Source organism: Nanorana parkeri, unplaced genomic scaffold, assembly GCF_000935625.1.
Source record: "Nanorana parkeri isolate BGI_ZX_2015 unplaced genomic scaffold, ASM93562v1 scaffold727, whole genome shotgun sequence".
Lineage (NCBI taxonomy): Eukaryota > Metazoa > Chordata > Amphibia > Anura > Dicroglossidae > Nanorana > Nanorana parkeri.
The window spans coordinates 133,071-155,827 of NW_017306995.1; the positions used below are offsets into that span (position 1 = coordinate 133,071).

Below are 22,757 nucleotides of genomic sequence, written 5' to 3' on the forward strand. Positions count from 1 at the left end.
GCCCCCCCCCCCCCTTTCACATCAGAAGCCCCACTTTCTTATCAGAGTCCCCACCTTTCACCAGAGTTCCCCTTTTTATCAGTCTTTAATGCCCCCTTCACATCTCAGTGCCACTACCATAAACTTTTGAGGCACCCCTGAGGAGTCTAGGAGGCACACCAGTGTACCATGGCACATTGGTTGAGAAAAGCTGGTCTGGATGCTCAGGCTAATTTGGCTGTTTTGTTTTATTGTAGACTGACAAATGCACAAACATGTATAACTTGTTTTCCATTTTTAATCATTTTATATGTTTCTGACAACTACACTGTTTAATAGATGGCAAGGCAGATTACGCAGAAGCATAAGGGAGCTTTTTTATCTGCAGGCTGAAGTTTTATTTTGTCAACGTGCATGTGTTTAGCTGACCTAGTGACCACATGATTGGGAATCATTATAATTGATTTTTGATCATCAGCAGGGACCATGGCTGTCAGTAACAGATGGGATTAAGAGCCACCATCTGTTGAAACTGTCAGTTGGTGTTGATAAGGGAAAGACGTTTATTGACGTATCCTTAGCATGGAGCATCCTGCTGGAGAATGTTGACATACAGATTATGGGTAGGAAGTGGTTAAACATACATTTGCTAACTCTGGATGAAGAAACCTCTGTTACATTGGGTAAGATAAGCAGTTGTGAAGTTGAGGTCTCTTACTTTTTTTTAAAAATCAATCGTATTTACAAATAAGTAGAATGCAGGTTTCCCTATAATCCAACTGTGATGTGAGTAATAATAATTTATATGGTTTGCATTTTTTTTAGAAAAAGAACATTATTTTACTTTTTAGAAAGATGTGGTATTGCATTTGAACTTACTAAGAACTCTTTCATTTGTGAAGCTTCAAATGAGGTTATGGAACCCTAACTCTACTAACAGTACACTATTCATGTACTGTTAGTTGAAGCATTTTTGACTGTAACTTATCATATACCACCTTGACCATCATGACAAAGTTATACATTCATTCAAACTGTTAAACTAGATAACTGTATTTACATAAGGTTATATGTTGCTAATTAATGACAAGAAGAAGAATTTGTACAATCTTTAGTGACTTTATGCTTAGTTCCTCTTTCCTTACCTGTTTAATATTTAAAGGGAATGTCCAAACAATGTAAGAATTTGCAAATTAGCTAAAAGTCATCAAAATACTCTGTTAGTAAACATAGTTTAAAATATGATTTTGTGGTACCAAGATTAAACTGCACAACAGATTAAACTGATTTCTATTTAATTCAGCCCTTGATAGTTACTATAGTAACTGGCACACATCTTCTCTTATTGTATTATAAAGGATTGTTCCTACTGTTTTAAAAAAAATAATGATAAGAAAAAAGTAAAATTATTCAATGAACTGTTAATGCAATCCAGAAAACTGTACTATATTCAGAAATTCTACATTTTTTTATATGTACATTTCCTGTGATGTCTTGCTGCCAGATCTTTTATGATGTCTCTGTGTGCAACTGCAGAATCATGCCACTCATTTAATCCTTCTCCTGCTCACCTATTTCTTTTGGTGAAGCTTCCAAAAGCCTACATGGGGGTTGGCAAAATGGGTGCAAATAATTTCATTCTAGATAATCATAGAAAATCCATGAATAAATGATACTTTTTCTTGGATAAGTAGATTATAATTGTTAACTTTAGAGACAGCTAAAGGCTCTGGTACAGTTCTGAAGAAGACACCTAAGCTGTCCAAAAAGCGCACAATTATGGTATACTTTAATAAAGACATTTTATGTGCATTTTCTGCTTCTACCAGTGAATAACACACTACAGCACTCTATGCCACCATAATAACTTTGGTTATGTGTGATAGAATTATCTTTTATTGATAGGGCGTAGGTAGAATTTCATTTGGAGATATAAACTGTTGGTTGTAGTTTTAAAGTGTCAGCAAACTGAAAATCCCAATAAGAGTTCTACCTTGTAAAGAAGTTAGTTGATACTTGCATCTCCTGCTGACCGAACCGCCGAACGTTGCTCCAAAGTATATTTTCAGAAGGTAAAAACAACATTTCTAGTGTTGATATTCTGATCCCCTGCAGTGTTTAATGTGTTCCTTCTGCCATTGCCTACTGTATCCGGTACAAAACACTGAATCAGCCACATCTTGAGTATGCAGTTCAGTTTTGGTCACTGATCCACAGAAAGGATGTCCTTGAGCTGGAAAAAGTCCAGAGAAGGGTGGCAAATCTAATAAAGGAGGACTGAAACTATGAGGAAAGACTGCATGCATTAACATTGTTCACGCTTCAGAGGAGGAGACTGAGAGAGGACATGATATTAATGTACAAATTGTTTAATGGTGATGCGGTAATCAGTGAAAAACTGTTATCTGTTAGTTCAGTCAAGAAGACAAGAGGCCACCATCTGAAACTGGAAGAGAAAAGGTTTAATCGTAAACAGCAAAGGGGATTCTCTACTGTTAGAGCTGTAAAATTGTGGAACTCCCTTCCACAGACAGTGGTTTCAGCTAAAAGTATGGAATCATTTAAGACCCTTCTAGATACTTTTCTCATAGAGCAAGATATACACTTAGTGGCCAGATTATTATGACCACCCCATAAGTACTTCGTTGGGCCACGAGATGACTCCATGAGATTACTTCGTTGGGCCGCCTCGTGACTCCATGAGATGTTGAAAGGTGATGCGAGGAATCTGACTCTGCACTGTTGCCCTTGTGTTGTCTTGTTCCAGTCTTGCCACTCTCCGTTCTGCCCTAACATTGACTAGTCGCTGACGGCCACAATTCGCACGTTCAGACCCAGATTTTCGGCTGACAGTCCAGTCTTTAAACACTTTAACAACAGCTGCTCTTGAACATTTAACGAATTCTACTGTTTTGCTGATACTCGCTCCATCGCTTGAGCACCAACAATCACCCACGTTCAAAGGCTGTTAAATCGCGTTGTTTACCCATATCTTCAGAAAAAAAATCACTTCTACTGTCGTGGTAAACAACCTGCTTCCCTATTTATAATGGTCTGGCCCTCTAGCAACTTCAGCGTGAAATTATAGCTAATTTGCCTACAAACGTCAGGTGGTCATAATAATCTGGCCACTCAGTGAACAGGGGTACAGATAATTTTAGTAACTCTAACACAAACACAGACACACAAACCACATAGGTTGAACTCGATGGACCTGTGTCTTTATTCAACCTTACCTACTATGTATGTAACCTGTAGTAATGTGGAGGCCGGTGGCATGAACCACTGTGTAATGTGGTGGACTAGGAGAACATCACTCCCGTAAATGTTGGTTTCTTAAGAAATCTTCAGCCAGTGATTTATCATCAAACAAAGCAGCATGGAGTGGGGGCTGAAAGAGAGGTATTTATCCACTATCTTATCTGCAGCTACAACCTTTATTGGGATCTCAGTTTGCTGACGTCTGCTGCTTTTATTTTCTCCTACTGACAACTGATGCCAGAGTATTTTTTTTCCTACTGACCACCAGCCACTAGGATGTTCTTCCACCCTTCCCTTTCTTTCAAACTGAGAACTCCTTTCACACTACTTCCACTCCATCACTGTGGTCTTTTTTTCCTCCTCATGACCACCGCTGCCAGGGCATTGTTTTCCCCAATGCCAGGCCATTATTTTGCTTTATTGACAGATGACACTGGGACATGTTTCTCTTCCCACTGACTCCTAGTATTTGTTCCTCCCACTGGCATCGATGTGGATGCATGTTTTCTTACTTCTGACCACTAATATTCCCCACTACCAGCCTGCAGCTGCCTAGCCAGTATTTCCTCCCACTGTTCCACTCTTTGTTCCATTCACCATTGATTTTGGGGCATTTTGTTTCTTCCTACTGACCTCCAATGGTTTATTTTTCCTTCTCACTGACATCTTGGCTTTTTATCCCCCCCAGTGGGACATTTTGTCCTCCTACTGACCATTTACTTCGTCCAGGAGGGTACCATTTCAGTGTTTGCCTAAGCCAGCAGAATAGCTATTTCACCTGTGTCCATGTCACTAGAAGGAATAGTGATCTTAACTTTACTGTCAGTAGGAGGAAGAGTGTTCTTTTTTATTGGTATCATTGGGAGTAGAAATACCCCAGTAGAAGTAGGAATGCCCCAGCATTCATGTCAGAAGAACTATAGTCACCCCTGTCCATGTCAATAGGGGGCACAATGCTCTTTACTTTAGTTGTATTGGTATCATTGGGAGTAGGAATAGATATAGTTTTCCTTTTAATGTTTAAAATGTTGTGTGTGTGTGTGTGTGTGTGTGTGTGTGTGTGTGTGTGTATGTATGTGTATATGTATATGTATATATATGTTCTTGTGCAGTGAATATTCAACTGATCTTAGATTTCCCCTTTAACGTTACCTGTATATCATTTATATTCATATAAATAGTTGATATTTTAGCTGTGCTCTGTAGAATTTAAAACAAATTGGTTATTTTAATGCTTAAAATTGGATTTTAACTGCTTTATGTTTCCAGTGTTTTCTTTGCTCCATTTATTTCCTTACAGAAGACTTGATTTCATTTGTAACTGCCACATGGATCACATATAGGCTTTAAATTTAATTTTCTTTTTTCTGCAGCAAACAACATATGCTTTTCAACAGTGAATCACATAACAAAAGATACAAAATAAATGTTTTTTTATTACAATAAATCTATGCTAGGATGTAAGCATACCTGACAGCATTCCTGGTTTTAGTGTCATTTCCTTGACTTAGTGAACCAAAGGGGCCCAGTTTTTAGAAGTAGCTGTGGTCTGCCAAATTGTGATTACATTTAGGTTTGGCTTTTCAAATTGGATGCTTTGTACAGAGTTTAATAGGATTTGAATTACGTACTGTGAATTCCTTCACAGCACACATAATTGCAGAGGTCAGTAAGGACATTTTTTTAAATGTTCTTTTACTGCGTGTTAAGAATATGTAAAAAGTTTACCATCCATAGCATGGGTATATGTGCACTTTAAATAGTACTAACCAAATACATTTGTCATCTGCAACAATGAAAAGATAATTCCAGGATGCTGGTTTGGAGGCAGCATGCCAAACAAAAATATCTGAAACTAGCGAATACAAAGAAATGGATAAAATAAATAAAGGAACACAAAAATAAATGATGGATCTTTAAAAAAAAAAAAAACAGTATTATGAATGAAGAAGTGTAAACCAAATGTGTCAGGATCAAGTCATGGAATAATATGTTAGACATACAGTATATGGATTAGTGTTTGATGCCATCTGGAAAGCATGGCAAAAGACTTGTAATGGTATAGGGCTGCTTTGGTTGCAGTAGGGATTTACAGAGTACAAAGAATGTTGATCCAGAAAGATTACCACTTTAGATACTAGACATGTAACCCCACAAAAAATGTGTTTCATTTTGGATTTGTATTTCTTTGTTTTTCGAATTTTGGATCTGAAATTTTATATCCGTCCGAATGTTCATTTCAGAAACTTCCACAACAGGAAGTCACAATTGTTCCTGTAATGCAACCCCCAACAGCCCCCCAAAAAAATCTGGTTGGCCAGAAAACAGTTACATGTCTAGTTTATTTTCATTTGTTCTGAAATTGGGACAGATCCGAATTTTTGTTATAGGAACATTCAGATTTGTTTGTATTTGGACGCATTCAAATTAGGAAATTCGGATGCATCTGAATGTCCAAATTTAATGAAATTCGTATGAATAGTCATTCGGAACTAAATTAAATTTACATGTCTAATAAATACAAACAACTACCCTAGTGTGATTTATCAAAAGCTAAGCAGAACACTAGAAGATGCTCTCACCACTGGTTATACGAGCGTTGCAAAATGGTCAAAACCCACATTTTTAATAGTCCTCTGGTTTCTTACTGTCACGTACCTGATGTGAGTCTGAGATGACAAGAAGGACCTTCCCTTGCAGCACGGGTTTGAGCGCCCCTGAGAGTGGAACAGGGTCGAATGGACTTCGTGAGGCACAGGTGCCACTGGGTACAGATGCTGAAGACACCGGAGTGAAGCACCAGGCAGGTAGTCAGCCAGCAGCATGCAGGATATCAGGAACTCAGATAAGCAGAGTCAGAGCCAAGCCGGGTCAGTAACTGGCGAGCTGTGCAGTACCGAATCAGAAAACAGAAGCTGGGTCAGGACAAGCCGTGCGGGATAAGTGGTGCCAAATCAGCAGACAAAAGGGCAGAGTAGTGGAATAGGCCGAGGTCGGGAGCAGGCAGAGAACAGCAGAGTCAGTGGATCAAGCCGGGTCAGAAACAGGAGCAATCAGGAATCAACGTCAGACACTAGCTGAAGAACACTCAGCACTGTGTGCATGCAGAATGCAAGTTTAAATAGGCCTTTTGGCGCTATGATTAACGTGAGCACAGGCACGCCGATCTGAGTGAGCGCCTTTGCGCGTGAACGTGTGCATCAGCGTCCGCGTGCATGTGCACGATTACGAGCATTACTAGCACGGAACCATGTCCCACACGCATGCGCAATGGCTTTCACAGTACCAGTTCTATGACCGCTTGCTTGGCTTCTCTGACACTTAGATTTTGATGTTGCTATATTTATCATTCTATATTGTATATGTTAGAAATTCTGTGCAATGAAATTTTGTGTGGCGACTAAGGATGACAGCCCCACATAAAAAAACCTGCATTCAGACCTACCAAAAAAGCCTTCTGTTAACTAATGAAAAAACAGACGTTTCAATTTTGAAATTTAAATGATCAGTAGTAGGAGCACAATTATTATACACAATCCCCTGTTACCCAATTTAAATTATACAAAAGATTTAGCCAAACATTGTGTTTTGGTGAGAGAAAAAAACCCAGCAGCTAAAAAAATTTAAGGGATTTGTTATTCAAACACAATGTTGGGAGGCATTCTGTGTGCTGAGAATATTCAGTAGGAACAAGTGGCATAAGTTAATCACAATAGATACAGTTGTGTTTACTTTATCTGCCATCTGTGTTTTTATGTGGACATACAAATACAGATGGCAGATAAAGTAGGTGCACTCCTTTTAAGTGAGTGCACCCCTTTAATGAAATCCGAATCTGGCTATCTACTGTAGCGCTCACCCCCTAAGGAGCCGCTGAATAACCGGATATTTCTATCCCCCTGCACCAATGTACCGCCCAAATCTTGGATCCACAGCACACCAACACACCTTTGAACAGTTTTATAGCAGATTTAATAATAGCACAATATACAAAGCAACTATGGCAATAGTATACCCAACAATCACACAAAGGGATATAAGGCAGCAGGCTAAGGCAATCTACAACTCAGTAGCTGCAGCTATATATATATTGCATGCACGAAAAACCAGCAATGTCAGATTGTTTCAGATAATACACTTAAATTGAATATAATCAACAGTAATATCTCTACTTAACAGTATCTAGTCCACTCTAAACTACTGGCCAGTAGTACTGTCCTAGGCTAGCCAACGTTGGGGCCCTTGCTGTATAGCAGATGTAGAAAGTACAGTTGTTGCAATGGCCAAAGGCCTCTCACCACTTCCAGTGTCCCTTTGGGAAAAGGAGGATGATTGTCTGTGGAATGTGAATGTCCCTCTTTCCTCAGACCGACGTCTGTGAAAGGATGTAGTCTTCTAAGGCCTGTGGCAGGACATCTCGGATCGTCTAAGGGCCGTCTAGGGTCATCTAGGGTACCTGGCAATGATCTCAGTCAGCTCCGTCGGCTCCACTCACTCAGCTGGGCAGGCTGGATTACTCCGGTGGCCGGTTCAGCCACGCGACTAGGCCTCAGTTCGGGTGCTCAAACACAGTCTCTCCGGTTTAGCAGATGAACATCAGTCTTTCAGGATGCGGCTGTACCGATTCTGTGTGTCCCAAACTGTCAGTGGGAATCACTCAGTTCTGTTGCCTGCAGTCCTAATTCACACAGTGCCTCACACACAGGCCTGTCTCCTCCAGATCCCCCAGTCAGACTGGGCACGCTCAGTCACTGCAATCCGTAGCCCTTCCTCCTTCCTCTAGCACAGCATTCTGGGAGTCGTAGTTCACAAAAGCTCTATTAACAATCCCCAGTGTCAGCTCTGCACTGCAATCCCCACAAATCTCTGCTTCAGATCACACACAGTGACAAATTAACTCCTTACAGTTAGGAACAAGAATCGCTGTGATAGCACATATATGTATATTATATAGGGGCTACACTACCAAAACATACTTCCAGAATGTTTGTGTTGAAAACAAACTGCAAACTAATGTTTCAGTGGTGCCCAGTACCAACAAAAATAGCCAGTTTCAATCAATGCTATCCCTCTACATGTTTTAGGGACTGCAACACACTTTCTTACATATTTGGTGAAGGTGCCCAAAAGTATTCACGTTATGGGACAGGGTCTGTCAAATGAAAAATGGGACTTACACTTAGCAAAAGTACACTTGGGCAGGGTCATTTATAGAACAGCTAATCATCAAAAAAACAAAGTCTAAACCCCTCTCGTCTAGCACGTGTTCGGCTCACTTTAATGTGTTTAGCTGATTTAAACTAAAAGTTTAATTTTAAGCTCCGCATTCTCCCACCATTTCTTGATAATGTTTTGTGTCTTTTCCTGAAATATACTACATTCCTAAAGCTGAAAAATTATAATCTCTAAAATTAATTGACAGTTTGGCACTAAAGTAATGGTGAACACAATCGCTTGCAATACAAGCATCTTTCTCTTTCACTGTGTTTTTGCCAATTAAGGTTAGGTTTGCCCTGATATTGTTTATATATTGTTTTTCCTGATATTTGCCAAGTTTATTCTCTAGATGTAAGTCTACAAAAATAAGTAAAAAGTGTTGCCAAATGTGCTCTATTGAAAAAAAGAGGACTGTTTGTCAATTCTTTTTTTAAATTTAAGGGACTATAAGAAATTTGGGTCAGAAATCCTGACCTACATAGATGCCAGCCAGTGATTCAGAAAATATTAAAGCCATTGGATTAACAAGACTGCCAGGCAACTAGCATTTTCAGAAGGAGAGTTCAGCAATGGCAGCCTCTATGTTTCTCTTATGACAGGTTTATTTTAATACTGACACAGCTTGGACCAATGTAAATATACATATTTTATACCTGGTAGGACCACGTGAATCCTGTAAAATACTGTAGTAGCAGATGTAACTAGTGCAACGAGTGCTTTACAGGGATTTTCTGGTCCCTGGTACTGCTCATGTGCTGAGCGGCTTCCCCTTTCATGTGACCTCACCACCCTGCATCCATGCTACTGCATGGTTTCCAGGATTCCCGTGGCCCTCCCAGGAGTAAATTATGTACAGTATATGTGCATTGTGCCAAGCTGGGCTAATGTAAGTAGACATGTGACTTTTGATGGAAACTTCATGGTGATCTCAACACACATTAGGTAGTCTTGGTCCACTGTCACCATCATGAAACCTTTTCTGAGAATGCCATGCAGCCATCGCTGAAGTTCATGCATGTAGACAGCAAGTGTCCGAAAAGAGGCTGCAGGAGACTATTGGGACTAAAATGCAACCAAAGTTTAAATAAATAAATAAATGCAAGTATTTTCTTTAAAAAGTAACAGTTATTTATGATACACAGTGCTTTAGTATTCTAGGTGTCATTCATTTAGGTTTTACATCTACTTTAACTGTGTCAGTCAGAAGCAATCTCTCTTCTTTCATATGTAAGTCATGCCGGCATGTTAGTGCATCTGTGTCGGATGTAATAATGCTTACCTGACATTTCCCTGATATTGTTTTGGTATTTTGCTTTTGAAAAGGAAGCTCATTTTTATGTATAACAAAATAGTGCAGTGTAGTAATAGAAAGTCAATTGCCAAGGAAAGTGTACTCCTTCCCGGATTCCCCAGTTATTTTCTTTTCTTCTTTTGTTTCATATTCTCCAGTGGAATTTGTATTCTGTGACTTGACTTCCATGAAGTCCATTCGGAACTGTGTTCAGAATTTTAAAGCAAGAAACCTTGGCCTTCATGTATTGATCAATAACGGTAAGTCTTTTCATTTTTTTTCCCTCCTTCTTGAAAATTCTTTAGTTTAAGTAACTGACATTAATAATGTCCTGTGGTATAGACATAGTAGCAAAGCTTACCCATTCCTTCAGCAGCTAGTTTGGAAAAGGGTTTTTCATGTAATAGAAATAGTTGTGGCACAGGACAAATCAGGGAGAACTTATAAACATCATGATTTAGTTCCACCTAGTCTGGAAGCTATCTACGTTTGTTTACCAATGCTATAAAGCAGGGGTAGCCAAACTCGGCCCACCAGCCATGGTAAAACTACAAGTCCCATTAGGCATTACAAAGCAAAATTTCCAGAGGCAGATGCATGTTGGGATTTGCAGTCTCATCACAGCTGGAGGGCAAAAGCTTGGCTACCTCTGCTTTAAACTATTCAGCCCAGCATTTTAATATTTTCTGTTTATTTCCAATCAAAGCAAGCCTGTCACGTTATATTATTTTCCTGTAAAATCTCAGCTTGGCCGTGAACTTCCTACCTTCTCCTCAGCCTCTCACTAAGAGGACCAATAGGAATCTTGGGGGCAGGAGGGGGTGGGGAAAAACCTGATGTTTACAGGAAACGTCCAGATTTGCATATACATTTGTCTTCCTTTAACCCGTTTGTGACGGGAGACGTACATTGTACGTCTGGTCACAAAGTGCCTATATGACTGGCCACGTACACTGTACGTGACAAGTTATTTAAGGCTCTGTAATGCCGGTAACCACTGATTCTCAATGGTTACCAGTCATTAATGAATGCCTCACTATTGAGGCATTCATTAATGACATAGTTAATCTTTTGTAAAAGCTTCTTTCTTTCATTAATGAAAGAATGAAGCCGTTACATGCAAATACGGGAGCGCTAAATAGCAATCCCGTATTTAACAGCTGAAAATAGCAGAGAGGTTGCAGATTGACTCACCTCTCTGCTATTCGTTGTCACAGCTCAATAGCCCGATGTTTATGAAGCTGTATGATACATTTCAGCCAAAGAGATACAAGAGATACAATGTATCTCTTTGCCTGAAATGTATCACTTCTGATCATCTAGGCACGATCAAAGACCTTTAGTGAGATCTGAATCTGACATGCTGTTAGGATCAGTCTCTAAGGTTATTATTAGCTGTTCCTAAGTATGGAGCAGCCTAATAATAGCCAAAAATTAAAAAAGTTAATTTATCAAGCAATCATAGTGCCTGCTTGATATAAACTGACAAAAAAAAGTTGTTGTTTTTTTACAAAGTGTAAAAAAATAAAATAAAGTGTAAAACAAAATTAGGAAACTATAAATCATATATAATTATATTTGTTATTCTATAATTATTATTAAAACATTTCTAAAAAAATAATAATAATCAAAACTTGTGAAAAGAGTGTTTTCTTCTAGTTTTTTCCCTCATTTTTTTAATATTTTATTCAAACTAAGTGAGGAGTTAGGGCTATATAGTTATATCAAACATGTGTACCTATCTGTCCTCTAAAAAACAATATATAATATGTGTGGGTACATTTATTAAGAAAGTATATTACTGCTGTGGAAGAATCACACAGCAAAAATGTAAAAAGCGTGTCAGTCATTTATGAACAGAAACTGAAAACTAGCTCAGTCATGAAGGGGTTAAATCTTGATATATTGATCATTTTGAAATGTGGTTTGCATCTAAGATAACCTCTGCTTTGCATTTTGTCATCCATCTGTATTCAGCTCAGCTTCAACTCATGTTTTTGGGTGGTTGCCTGTGTTGTACCATAAAGTGGTGTTAATCAAAATCTGCTCATCTGATACTTGAGATGTTCATTATATTGATACAATGCTTTCTGCCAATAAGACAGCAGTCTACTACTGTATATGCGTACAAGCCAGAGTATGGACATTGTCCCAGCACTATCTGTAATATCATGCATTGCATGTGCTTATAAATGTTATCTTCAATTCTATTTTCTCCTTCTTCCACAAACTCACATATTAGTGAGATACTGTACTTTGCACCACAGATTCTAAGATGTCTATTATATATTCTGCTTTATGGGCACATTATTCTACTGTCCGTTGCAGAAAACGGCACAGTTATCTATATCAATTGCATCCTTATCAATTTCTAAAGAGTATAAAAAAATGTCTTTAGTTTTGGATAGCAGTGGGAGGTTTTAACCCATGACAGGTCTTTACTGTTGTCTCTGTCCCAAAACAGTACCTCAGGTGGAGATGTAGGCTCCAGGGGCATTGCACTTGACTCGTTATGGGATACTAACCGCCCCAGGTCAGTACCCAAGAACACATTATTGGGGATGGTGTTTTTTACTCCACTTCCCTCATTTCTGTTCCAGCCCCCACCCCCGCCCCAAGTTTATGTAAACACAGGCCATAGGTAGTGCCAGCTCATGGCGCACTAATGTCTTCTGACTAAAGGTGTCAGGAACAGGAGGTTCCTCATAAACCAGTAATTTGTGGTTGAGGGCAGCTTTGATATTACTGTGTCCGTCTCGTTAACAGTTTCTACCTGTGTCCAGAGTCTGGACTGGGGAACCAGCACGCTGCTTGATTTTCAAGGATGAGCAACGGGCAGCGATACCTTGCATATCTCCAAGCCTCCCTTGTCCCCGTAACCCCCCCATCTATGGAACAAACATAAAACATACATGTCACAGAAGCCTCAGTGCCCTGGGCACTTGGAGGGGACTGAAGGCTAGCCTCCTCCCCAATAACTATGGACCCTGGTCTGGAATAAGGTTTTAGATTGCCAGTGTGGCTAGTACTGTAGCTTGTCCCAGACCTAACATCTGAACTCCTCTATGGAACTCCCGTATGGGCTTATTTAGTGCTGTGCCCACCAGCTGGATCGTGGACCAGTGGGATTTATTACCAATTAATTTAACTCTCGGGTGGACATTTTGTGTGCCTTGTCCTGCTGGCTCCATAAAGTCTGGAATGCTTCCCCACACAATAGGCTCCCTGCAGAAATAATTACATCTTCCTCCCTGATGAGCCTGCTGACATGATCACCTTGATAATCCCTTTATCATTAACCCTTTTGATAATCCCTTCATAGTCAACCTTTTCAGCTATTTCAAAGAAAAGTAAATTTTATTAAAATTATGTAATCTTACCTAGGGAAGGTGGGATATGTGAGCTATAGAATGTGTGCTGTTGCTCAATAAAATTTTCACACGTTTGTTCTCCTACACTGTCTCCTGACCAGTGACTGGGTGAATGTAGGAAACTGAGAGAGAGTGTGGTGTGAGGGCAGAGATTCTGTTATTTCCTGTTTTACCCCAACATTGGTGGTTCTGTCTGATGTTAAGGGTAATGTTTCTACTATAATCAACTCTGTAAGTTCCAGCGCACAGGGAGCTAGCTCTGGTGGCATATCCAGTCGTGGGAAAAGGGGGCTGCTGTCACCATACATGTTATATCTGGGATATGGTGTCTTTCCAGCTGTCCCTGAGGTAAAAATCCAAAATGTTGAGTTACCCCTAGAACAGGAATAGAGGGGAAATCTTCCAATGGGGACAACTGTACTTTTAAAGACAGTAAACAGTAGCTACCCCCTTATAGACTGTGTCTCTCTAACTAATACTCCATAAAGAGCCTGATAGACTAAAGAAATTGAGGAGGTTATGTTATTCTATGACTAATTCAGATGTGTGTTTTGAATAGAATTGACAGGGGATCTAATGACATTCTGTTTATAGCATAAACGCAAAGAGTTGCAGAAAACCTGCAATTGGCATACTGTAATCTGCACTTGCTTGCACTTGCTGAGCAAGCATGGCAGATATTACATATTCATATATAATTTCATATTTCTGTGGCTAAAGACGAGTTTAAATAATTCCTGTACACTTAAGTATTGTAAGTTATGGGGTACTTATATAATTGAAAATAGGTTTGCAAAATATATTTGGGGTTTATGTGGATGTATGCATATGTGGTGGCAGGAACCATGGATCACGTTTAATGCAGGTCCATTGAGGACACATAGCACAGCTGCAGTGGAGGAGAAGAGAGGTCACTGCCGCAGGACCGAGGATCGGGTAAATTAATCTTCTTTATTTTCGCTCCTAGACCTAAACAAGCACTTAACCCTTGCATTGCGGGAGTAGCCCCACTACAATGGTCTATTTGAAAAATACCTGGAGTTCTTATATTAATATTACTTCCATTAATGTTACTTCCATGAATATTTTTAATGGAAGTAACATCAAATGGATCATCAGACCAGCAAGATCAGAAATCCCATCAGTGACTGGCAGTAAACTGTACATGAAGGTAAAGCTGAACAAATATTTCCACAATTTTTTGAACACAATTCTACTGGTGTGTGGCCAGCTTAAGGCTAGACATGTGCACCAGCAAAAAAATTGTTTAGTTTTGTTTCGTATTGATTCGGATTTTGATTTATTTCGTTTTTTGGGATTTGGGTCCGAAAATAAATTTGTTTCAGAATTCGGATTGGGACTAAATGCGTTAGCGGTAATGTTCCTTTCGGAATACGAGGGAAACATTTTTTTCCCTCAAATGTCATTTGGCTGCAACGAAATTTCGTCCAACAAACAAAATTTCGTCCAGACTACCGCTAACGAATTTCGGAAACGGATATTCAGATTCGTTTGCATTCGTTACAGCTGTAATTTGGATACATCCGAAATTTCGTCCGAATTTCGTTTTGGAACAAAACGAATCGCACATGTCTACTTAAGGCTAGATGAGAAGAAGAGTCTAGGTATAGAGTAAATGGTATATGGATGCATAGAAGACACCTAGGTGCATATATAGATTGGAAATATCTGCTGGGTATGTGGAGTGTCTGTATCCTTGCTAAGATAATAAAAGGAAGAACCTGAGATTTTGAAGGGACTCCTAAGGCTTTTATTAGCTGTTGGTCCATTTCTGATATAGCATGCAATAAACGCTTCACTAAGGCTGCCTGGAACTTGCTTGAAGGTTGCATACTGCACATCCTTTTCCCACTATACATATATATGAAAACATAGTCCTGAACATAATACATAAAAGGATGTACAAATAATACCATACATTTAATTTTAAGCTGCATACCTACACATTACTGAGTGACTCCAATGATGGGGGTGGAGTCCTAAAACATATGTCAAAATTGAGAAAACTCCTCAATATGTTTGATTTGTTCCTATTCACACAGCCTTACCTTTTAGATGTATCTATTTAGCAGACCTTTGCAAGCTCCTCAGTTTCATGAACAGGAAACTTATTCTGTCTTTATAGAAAGACTAAGGGCAGACTGAGCTTCCCCCGCTTTTAAGGCTTGTAGAACCCTCTTTCATTTGTTATGACAGACAGTATTCAAATGTATTCTACAACTGATAATGAGATCTGTCAGCACAGTACAGACAAAGTTAATTATCGTAAACATTACGCTCCCTACCCGCCCCTTTGCATTCTGGACAGAAATTCAGCAGAGAGAACAGCTTTTCTTACAGATTTGAGCATTGATTTTTTGCAAGCAGCAATTTGTTGTTTAATTATGCTTTGTACATGAGAAACACATAACAAATATAAAATAGGTTTTATCCCAATTTGGCTACAAAACTACAAAACCGAAGCGCAAACGTCCGACGCACAAAAAGTGACATCTCACCTTAATGAATGGCCCTATACATAAGCAGGCCTGCCTTTTGCTTCACTGTTGATGGTCTTCAGCTTGTTCCCTGAACCTGCTGCTTGTGGATTGCCTGTTACACTGTTCTTTGACCTGGATTTGGATTGTTTGACTTCCTCTCTGCCTGTTGCCTGCCCTTTAACCTCGGCCTGTTTGCTGGACATCCTCTTGCCTGTCACTTTTGTACCTCTCTGCCCGGCTGGTTTTGACCTCTGTTTGCTTGACCACTCTCCTGCCTCACTATTCTGCCACCACGCTGTCAGCCCATTTTTGACCTCAGTTACGTTGACTACTCTACTTCTGGACATTTCCAGCACAGTGCCCTGTCTCCCTATTGGCACTCATGCTTCTCGCTGTTCTCCCACACTCTGTCTCCACCTCCAGGGGGTGCAGGACGCAAGAGAGGTCTCCTCTTCCACCGGTCTCCTGCCAGGTATGTGACAAGACTTCACCTATAACTAAAATATCACTTTTGAGTGTACTGATCATTTACCAAATCATTTTATTATTTTAATTTTTTTCACGTAACACCTTTGTTCATGGTAAACCAGCACTTGAAACTGGATCAGTCTAATAATATCAATTGAGACACCAACTGTGTGTTGTGGGACTAAAACACGTCAGAACTTTATTGACTGTTTTTATGCCTTTTTGGGGGAAAACATTTGGAATAAATTGATCCCATCCTCTGGAACTCTTTACCCCAACCTGGCCGTCTATCTCCCACCTTGACTGCCTTTAGGCGATCCCTTAAGACTCATTTCTTCAGGGAAGCCTATCCCACCTCAACCTAACCACTGTACCATCATGTTCTCAAACAGTTCATCCCCACACAGCTACCTCCTCATGTATCACTTCTCCCTCCCTTTTAGATTGTAAGCCCCCAGGGCTCCTTACCATCTTGTCTTGAACTGTATTGTGATTATAATGTCTTCCTTATATTGTAAAGCGCTGCGCAAACTGTTGGCGATATATAAATCCTGTATAATAATAATAATACTATGCTGCTGTGCTAATGTGTATTATTTTCTTTTTGTTACCTCAAAGCCTTTACAGTTATGTGTACAGTCTAATAGTCTTAACTGATCTGAATGCAATGAAATAAAATCAGATCAACAAGTTACTGCACATCATGTTCCCTTTTTGCATGGCCTTTTTTTTCTCTCCCTTTTTAACAAGCCCGCTTTGCACATAGTTGTAAGGTTGAGACTAATTTTAACTTTGCAACGTGTGTGCTGGCTAAATGTGCTTTCTCTGTTTTGTGTCTAAAATCAAATTCACTGACAATAATAGCACATTTGAAGAATGAAAGAGAGACAAGCTCAGCTAATGCTGTAATTGCTGCTCACTGTCATGATTTAGGCTAGAAAATCACTCACACAGAAACAATTTTGAGAATTACCGACATCTCTGAGGACATTAAGACTAATGGTGATCTTTTGTCTTTGGTGACCAGTGAACTGCGGGCAATGTTACAGACGGCGAAAAATTAAACTCCTTGATTGAGCATGGCGCAAGCAATTGGTCTGAAATAACGACAGTAATCTCTCAAAGGCATGTCAGCGCAATCAAACTATTTCATTTTCATGATGAGATTGTCTCTTCTGGCACATAATAGCTCTTACTTGAGAGACATGTACCATGTTTTTTTTTTCTCTAGCTGATAAAGATATTACACAAGGAATTTAAACACATGGTGTGTCTTTTTGTACTCTTGTAGAATGTCATAACATGCAAAAATGTTCTAAGACGATCAGAAACAAATACTTCTGACTTTATGATCACTGAAATCCTTGGAAGACTCCCGTATCACTATAACTGTCAATCAACTGATGGGTACTTGTAGGGAAATCTTCCAATACAGAGTGATGCATGTCATCGGCTTGTCTTAAAGCAGCTGAACTAAATATATTCCTCAACAGCCACAAAGGATATACATCCACTTTGTGTGCCTCATAAACCCAGAAATTACTATGTAAAAATAGCAGTGAAATCATCACTGTTCTGCACATAACTTGTACAGCGCTGTGGGAAGGACCCAGCAAGCCCACCTTCTACAGGCTGCATGCAGAAAACTACATTAGGGGACGGATACAAGACCAGTCACCCTGCAATGGGAGAGTGCAGCAGTGACTGGTCTTTGTTACTGGAAGCTCCTACACAGAGGCAAAGTTTCACCCTGGATTACTGCAGATATATGGAAGAACTTGGCAAATTACATGCCTCTTGTATTTAGACAATGTTTGCTAATAACGGAGTTCAGCTTTAGGTTTTGTATAAAGTATTGAGAACTTTAGTTATGCTTTTGTTATTGTCTGTGTGCCCATTTTCCCTTACTGAGTCTTGCAATTTGGAGGCTTGATATGCTTGGTATCTCTTTAGTCTGCATAACCTCATATTTTATATTTTACAAAGAAATTGTGTGTTTGTGTGCATTAAAATTTATTTGAATGTATTTTTTTTACTGGAATTGGAGGTTTAATAAACAGTTGCATTAATATCAATTTAACAAAAAAAAAAAAAATATATTTATATATACATTCTCCGGGGTTTCTGCTTTCAGAGGAGATTTTAAGTAGTCTTCAGGACTAAAATGTCCATTTTAAAATGCATGCAAAAAATGGGAAAGAAAAACAGCTCTGGCAGCAGTAGGGTTTGAAGGACAGGTTTACCTCCTACCAGTGATGTGCGCTACCTCTTGCTCGGGGTGAGGCATTCCCCAGCCATGCCCCCGCCGGACAAAGCTCTGCCTCCTGTCGGCCGATGCTCCGCCCCCGCCAGACAAAGCCCCGCCCCTAAGCTAGTGTAAAGGAGGCAGGGAGGATCCTCCCTGTCCCTCACTTGCTCCTCACCGCTGAGGCTCCGTGACAGGTTACAAAGTGGGGAGGATTTCCCTGCTGTGTAACCTGTTAGATGCCGATCTGAATGGAGAAAAAGCTGTCAGCTTCAGACATGAAGCTGACAGCTTTTCCCTCCATAATTCTAGGTGAGGCTCTGCCTCCCCTGACCGCACGTCCCTGCCTCCTACCCCAACCCTTCTAAGCTAATTTACATATCCACCCAGCTACCTTCTTACCTTTATATCACAGCTACGGCCTGCTTTGAGGTTTGCATTATCTCAGCAGAAATTCTCTTTAGTGACAGCCCGTGATTGGGACCTTTCCTAAGGATCTTGAATCATAAGTAGGGTAGACACAAAACAAATTTTTTCTGATTTCTAATGATTTCATTAGATTGACTTTTGCCAAAGGAACATGTTGGAGATCCTTTGACTGAACAGTGCTTGCAGCTTATTGGCACTGTTCGGGTATTCTGATACAATGCTCACAATGGGAGATTTGCCCGTCTATGTTGTTCAGCATGGATGGAGGAATCTGAACCTGCAGGTTTAACAAAGAAAATATAAGCCTGTATACCTGGCTTTAGTCTCAAGCCAATAGGGAGATTCATCACATTCTAACTTTACTATTGATGCAAGTTAGACATCAGAAAATATTAACCTTGGAAAACTCTTCACCTGATAATCACTTATTATGACATATACCTACCAGTAGAGAGAAGAAAATAAATGAGTACAATTCCCATTGGTTATTTTTCCACCTGTCGAAAAAACATTTTGATAATGTAAAAATAATAGTTCTGTGAACTGAGCAGCTGAAGGTGAAGTAGGTGCATCCCACTCTACATAGACAAATTGTGTGCGGTTTGAATGTCACTTTATTTTCTCCTTGCTGTTCACTTTTTCGGCTACAGAACTTGACAAGAGCTATTTACTCTTGTACATCAGGCACTTATATTTGACGTGTTGCTGATTCCTGTTCAGAATGTATCCTTGTGACACGATCTTTAGTTTTACTTTTTATCTTTGAGATTAATGGAACAAAAAGCTTCTGTCTCATATGAAGAGCTTCTTGTATATTCTGTATGCATGTTTCGGTTGGTCGCCTAAAAACATATTGCATTGCAATATGATGGACCGCTTATTATTTCTAATAATGGTCCGTGTTTAAGGCCCCATTCACACCTCTACGTTTAGGTATGGTTAGGGATTCCTGTGTCAGGAACTTGTGTTTTCCTGCAGCAGGAATCCCTAATCTGCCGTTTACAAGTGGCAGCTGTCACTCATTCAAGTTAATGATTCGGTGATTGCTGCTGCATTTAAATGCTGGCACACTGCATGTAATGTATGTGATACAATTACATGCAATTAGAATTTAATCACTCTCTCTGAATACATTGATTGTGCGTCCAGGGAGAGTTATTGATTCCTAACCGCATGTAATCATATCACATACAATTACATGCACTGTGCTGCCATTTAAATGAAGCGACTGTAACCCGATCATTAACTTGAACGGGTGACAGCTGCCACTTGTTAACAGCAGATTAGGGATCCCTGCTGCAGGAAATCCCCTCACCCCACTCTAACAGATCACTGGAATTTAAAGTAAATGTATATGAATCACTACCTGTGTGGAGTGGACACTTCCTATTGACTGTCCAGCACTGGGATCCTCTCAGGATCCAAAAGAGGAATTTCAGCAGTATGAGGGAACTGCAGGAGTGGGCATATCTGCTGTGCTGGATTACTGGTCCCCTGCAATTGGACGGTGTTGGTAAGGGACGCACAGAGCAGACCTAGGTGAGTAAATCTGGCTTGAGAATGTTAAAAGTAAAATAATGGAGGGTTAAATGGGGGTAAAGGGATGGGTGAAAGAGGGCTGGGAGAAAGGAGTTGGAGGGGGGTTCATTTTTGTCTGGATTTGGGCTTTAAGCTTTCAGTCAAGTATAGGTCCACTTTCAGACCTTTCGCAGCAACACTGGTGACTTGGTCAGGGTGTTTTCTAACATAGTAGTAAAGTAAATTTATAACGGTACCATGATATTGCCTCTCACTTTCCACTGCATTATTCTGCTCTTTTCAGTTAACATTCCTGCTTATTGGTTAACCATTTAGTACCCCAGATAAGGTCAATCAGAACATTTGAAATGTAAAATCTGGCTTCTCAGAGCTGCAGCTGCAGACATTATTATTTGGATGTTTCTACATAGCCTCTAGCTAATGTGCACATCCACCAAGATATGACTCGTGCAATGTCACTTAGAGGTCAATAAACTCTTGAGAATCACATAAAAGGCAGGCATGAAGAGCACGGATGAGTGGCATAAGGCCTATTCCTTTTTGACAAGATACAAACCTCAGTGCCAGAGAAAATTAAATTAACATTTAGTAATTCATATTAAAATTATATTTTTACCGCAAGCATAAATGAAATGCAGAGCTTGACTTGAGATAACAAATATTCTGTCTCAATTTACATATTTCCTATGACTTAAAGGATAGCTAAAGCTATCTGTCATGTTTTATTCTTTATTACTCCTATGTATTATGTTTTATTAAAGGATAACATTCAGCGTCTTTTCTTTTTCCTTTTCTGTATATACTGTATGTAGTTAATTAACCTAGTGGTTTTGTTATATGGCAAGCATGGTAAGCAAAGGAACTTTCTTTTGTTAGTTTTATCATTTCAAAGACTTTAATAGGAATGTATACAGTTTATTCATACAAAAAAAACGTCTGAAGATTTCTTAGACTTTGTGGTTGTGTTTTTCTCTACGGGAACTTAGAAATCTGCAGTTGATAGATATGTAATCCCCTTTTTTTATATTCCTTGGAAACTCGAGTGGGCATGTTCCCTTTCAGCCAACTTTCATAGCAGCATACCTGATTGGCTCCTAGTGCTGTCCCTCTCTCTCCTTTTCCTAGATGGGCTATGTGACGGACCGCCTGGTCCCCCGACTGGGTACCTCCGTCCGTAAATCAGCTTCCTCTCCGCTTGAACCCGAATTCCAGTGTCCTCAGCCCAAACCTGCCTAATTATTGGACAGAACCAATATCTTAGGACAGAACGCTAACCTCCTCAACCGTCAGACAACACCAATGTTGAGGTGGAAACCAAGATCTGCTTTATTGAAGACCAGCTCAGTATATATACAGTTCAAGAAGTCTAAACACATAACGCAATCAAACATGAACAGCATGCAAACAGGCACCCCCTCCCCGATGCCTTAATGAATGAATAGGGAGAGAGGAGACACATGTGATGGGAATATCTCCTAAGTGTATCATAGGGTGATCTATTCATCTACACCCGGAGTCAGCTACTCCTAGAATCAGCTATCCTAACCCCATCATCAACACAATACAACAAAGGGACCAATAAACTGTAACAGTTCAATGTCCAGAATTATCCCCCTTCAGTGCTCCTGGATTCACAGCCTGTACCTATAATAAACACAGGGTCATCCAAATGTAATGCCAGGGAAAATGTACAGTACATCCCTCCACACATAAACCTGGTAGAATGGTTAATTGTAACCCCAAGAGGTCCGAGGGGGGTCTCCATAGTTCTGGGTCCATAGTCAGTAGGAAGGAGGCTAGCCCCTAGGCTCCTCCAACAGCACCAGTGACGGCTCAGTCCGTCACATTTCTCCCCTCCCAACAGTAGACTAAACAGGTACCAGACCACCAACTGGTCTGGACCTGTGTTAGTCGGGCAAGATAAATTCAAAAGCTCTTCCAACTGGTCCGCTTGACTCTCCGCAGGAGAGTGATGCCACCCACATCATCTCCTGGGTAAACACACTGCCGCTGGGGAACGAGGACGCTCACCTCCCCTCCCTGGAACTCCGGGTGCTGCTGGGGAGAAGTGTCGGGTACACTCTCTCCTGGGAACATTTCCAGCTGCTGGGAAGAAGTGACAGCTGTACCTTCTCCCTGATGCTCCATCTGCCACTGGGGAGAGAGGTCGGCTACCTCCACTCCCTGGATCTCCATCTGCTGCTTGGGAGAGCGGTCGGCTACCTCCACTCCCTGGATCTCCCTCTGCCGCTGAGGAGAGAGGTCAGCTACCTCCACTCCCTGGATCTCCATCTGCCACTGGGTATAGAGGCCGGCTACCTCCACTCCCTGGATCTCCATCTGCTGCTGGGGAGAGAGGTCGGCTACCTCCACTCCCTGGATCTCCATCTGCTGCTGGGGAGAGAGGTTGGCTGCCTCCATTCCCTGAATCTCCATCTGCTGCTGGGGAGATAGGT

General features: G+C 40.4%; 1 protein-coding gene across 1 annotated transcript in view; it reads left to right on the plus strand.

Moving 5' to 3' along the window:
* Positions 1–22,757, plus strand: part of DHRSX (dehydrogenase/reductase X-linked) — a 219,716-nt gene that overhangs the window by 121,378 nt on the left and 75,581 nt on the right. The window contains exon 4 of the mRNA XM_018564129.1: positions 9,907–10,008. Within this exon, the coding sequence (XP_018419631.1) occupies positions 9,907–10,008 (102 nt within the window). The remainder of the gene's footprint in view (positions 1–9,906; positions 10,009–22,757) is intronic.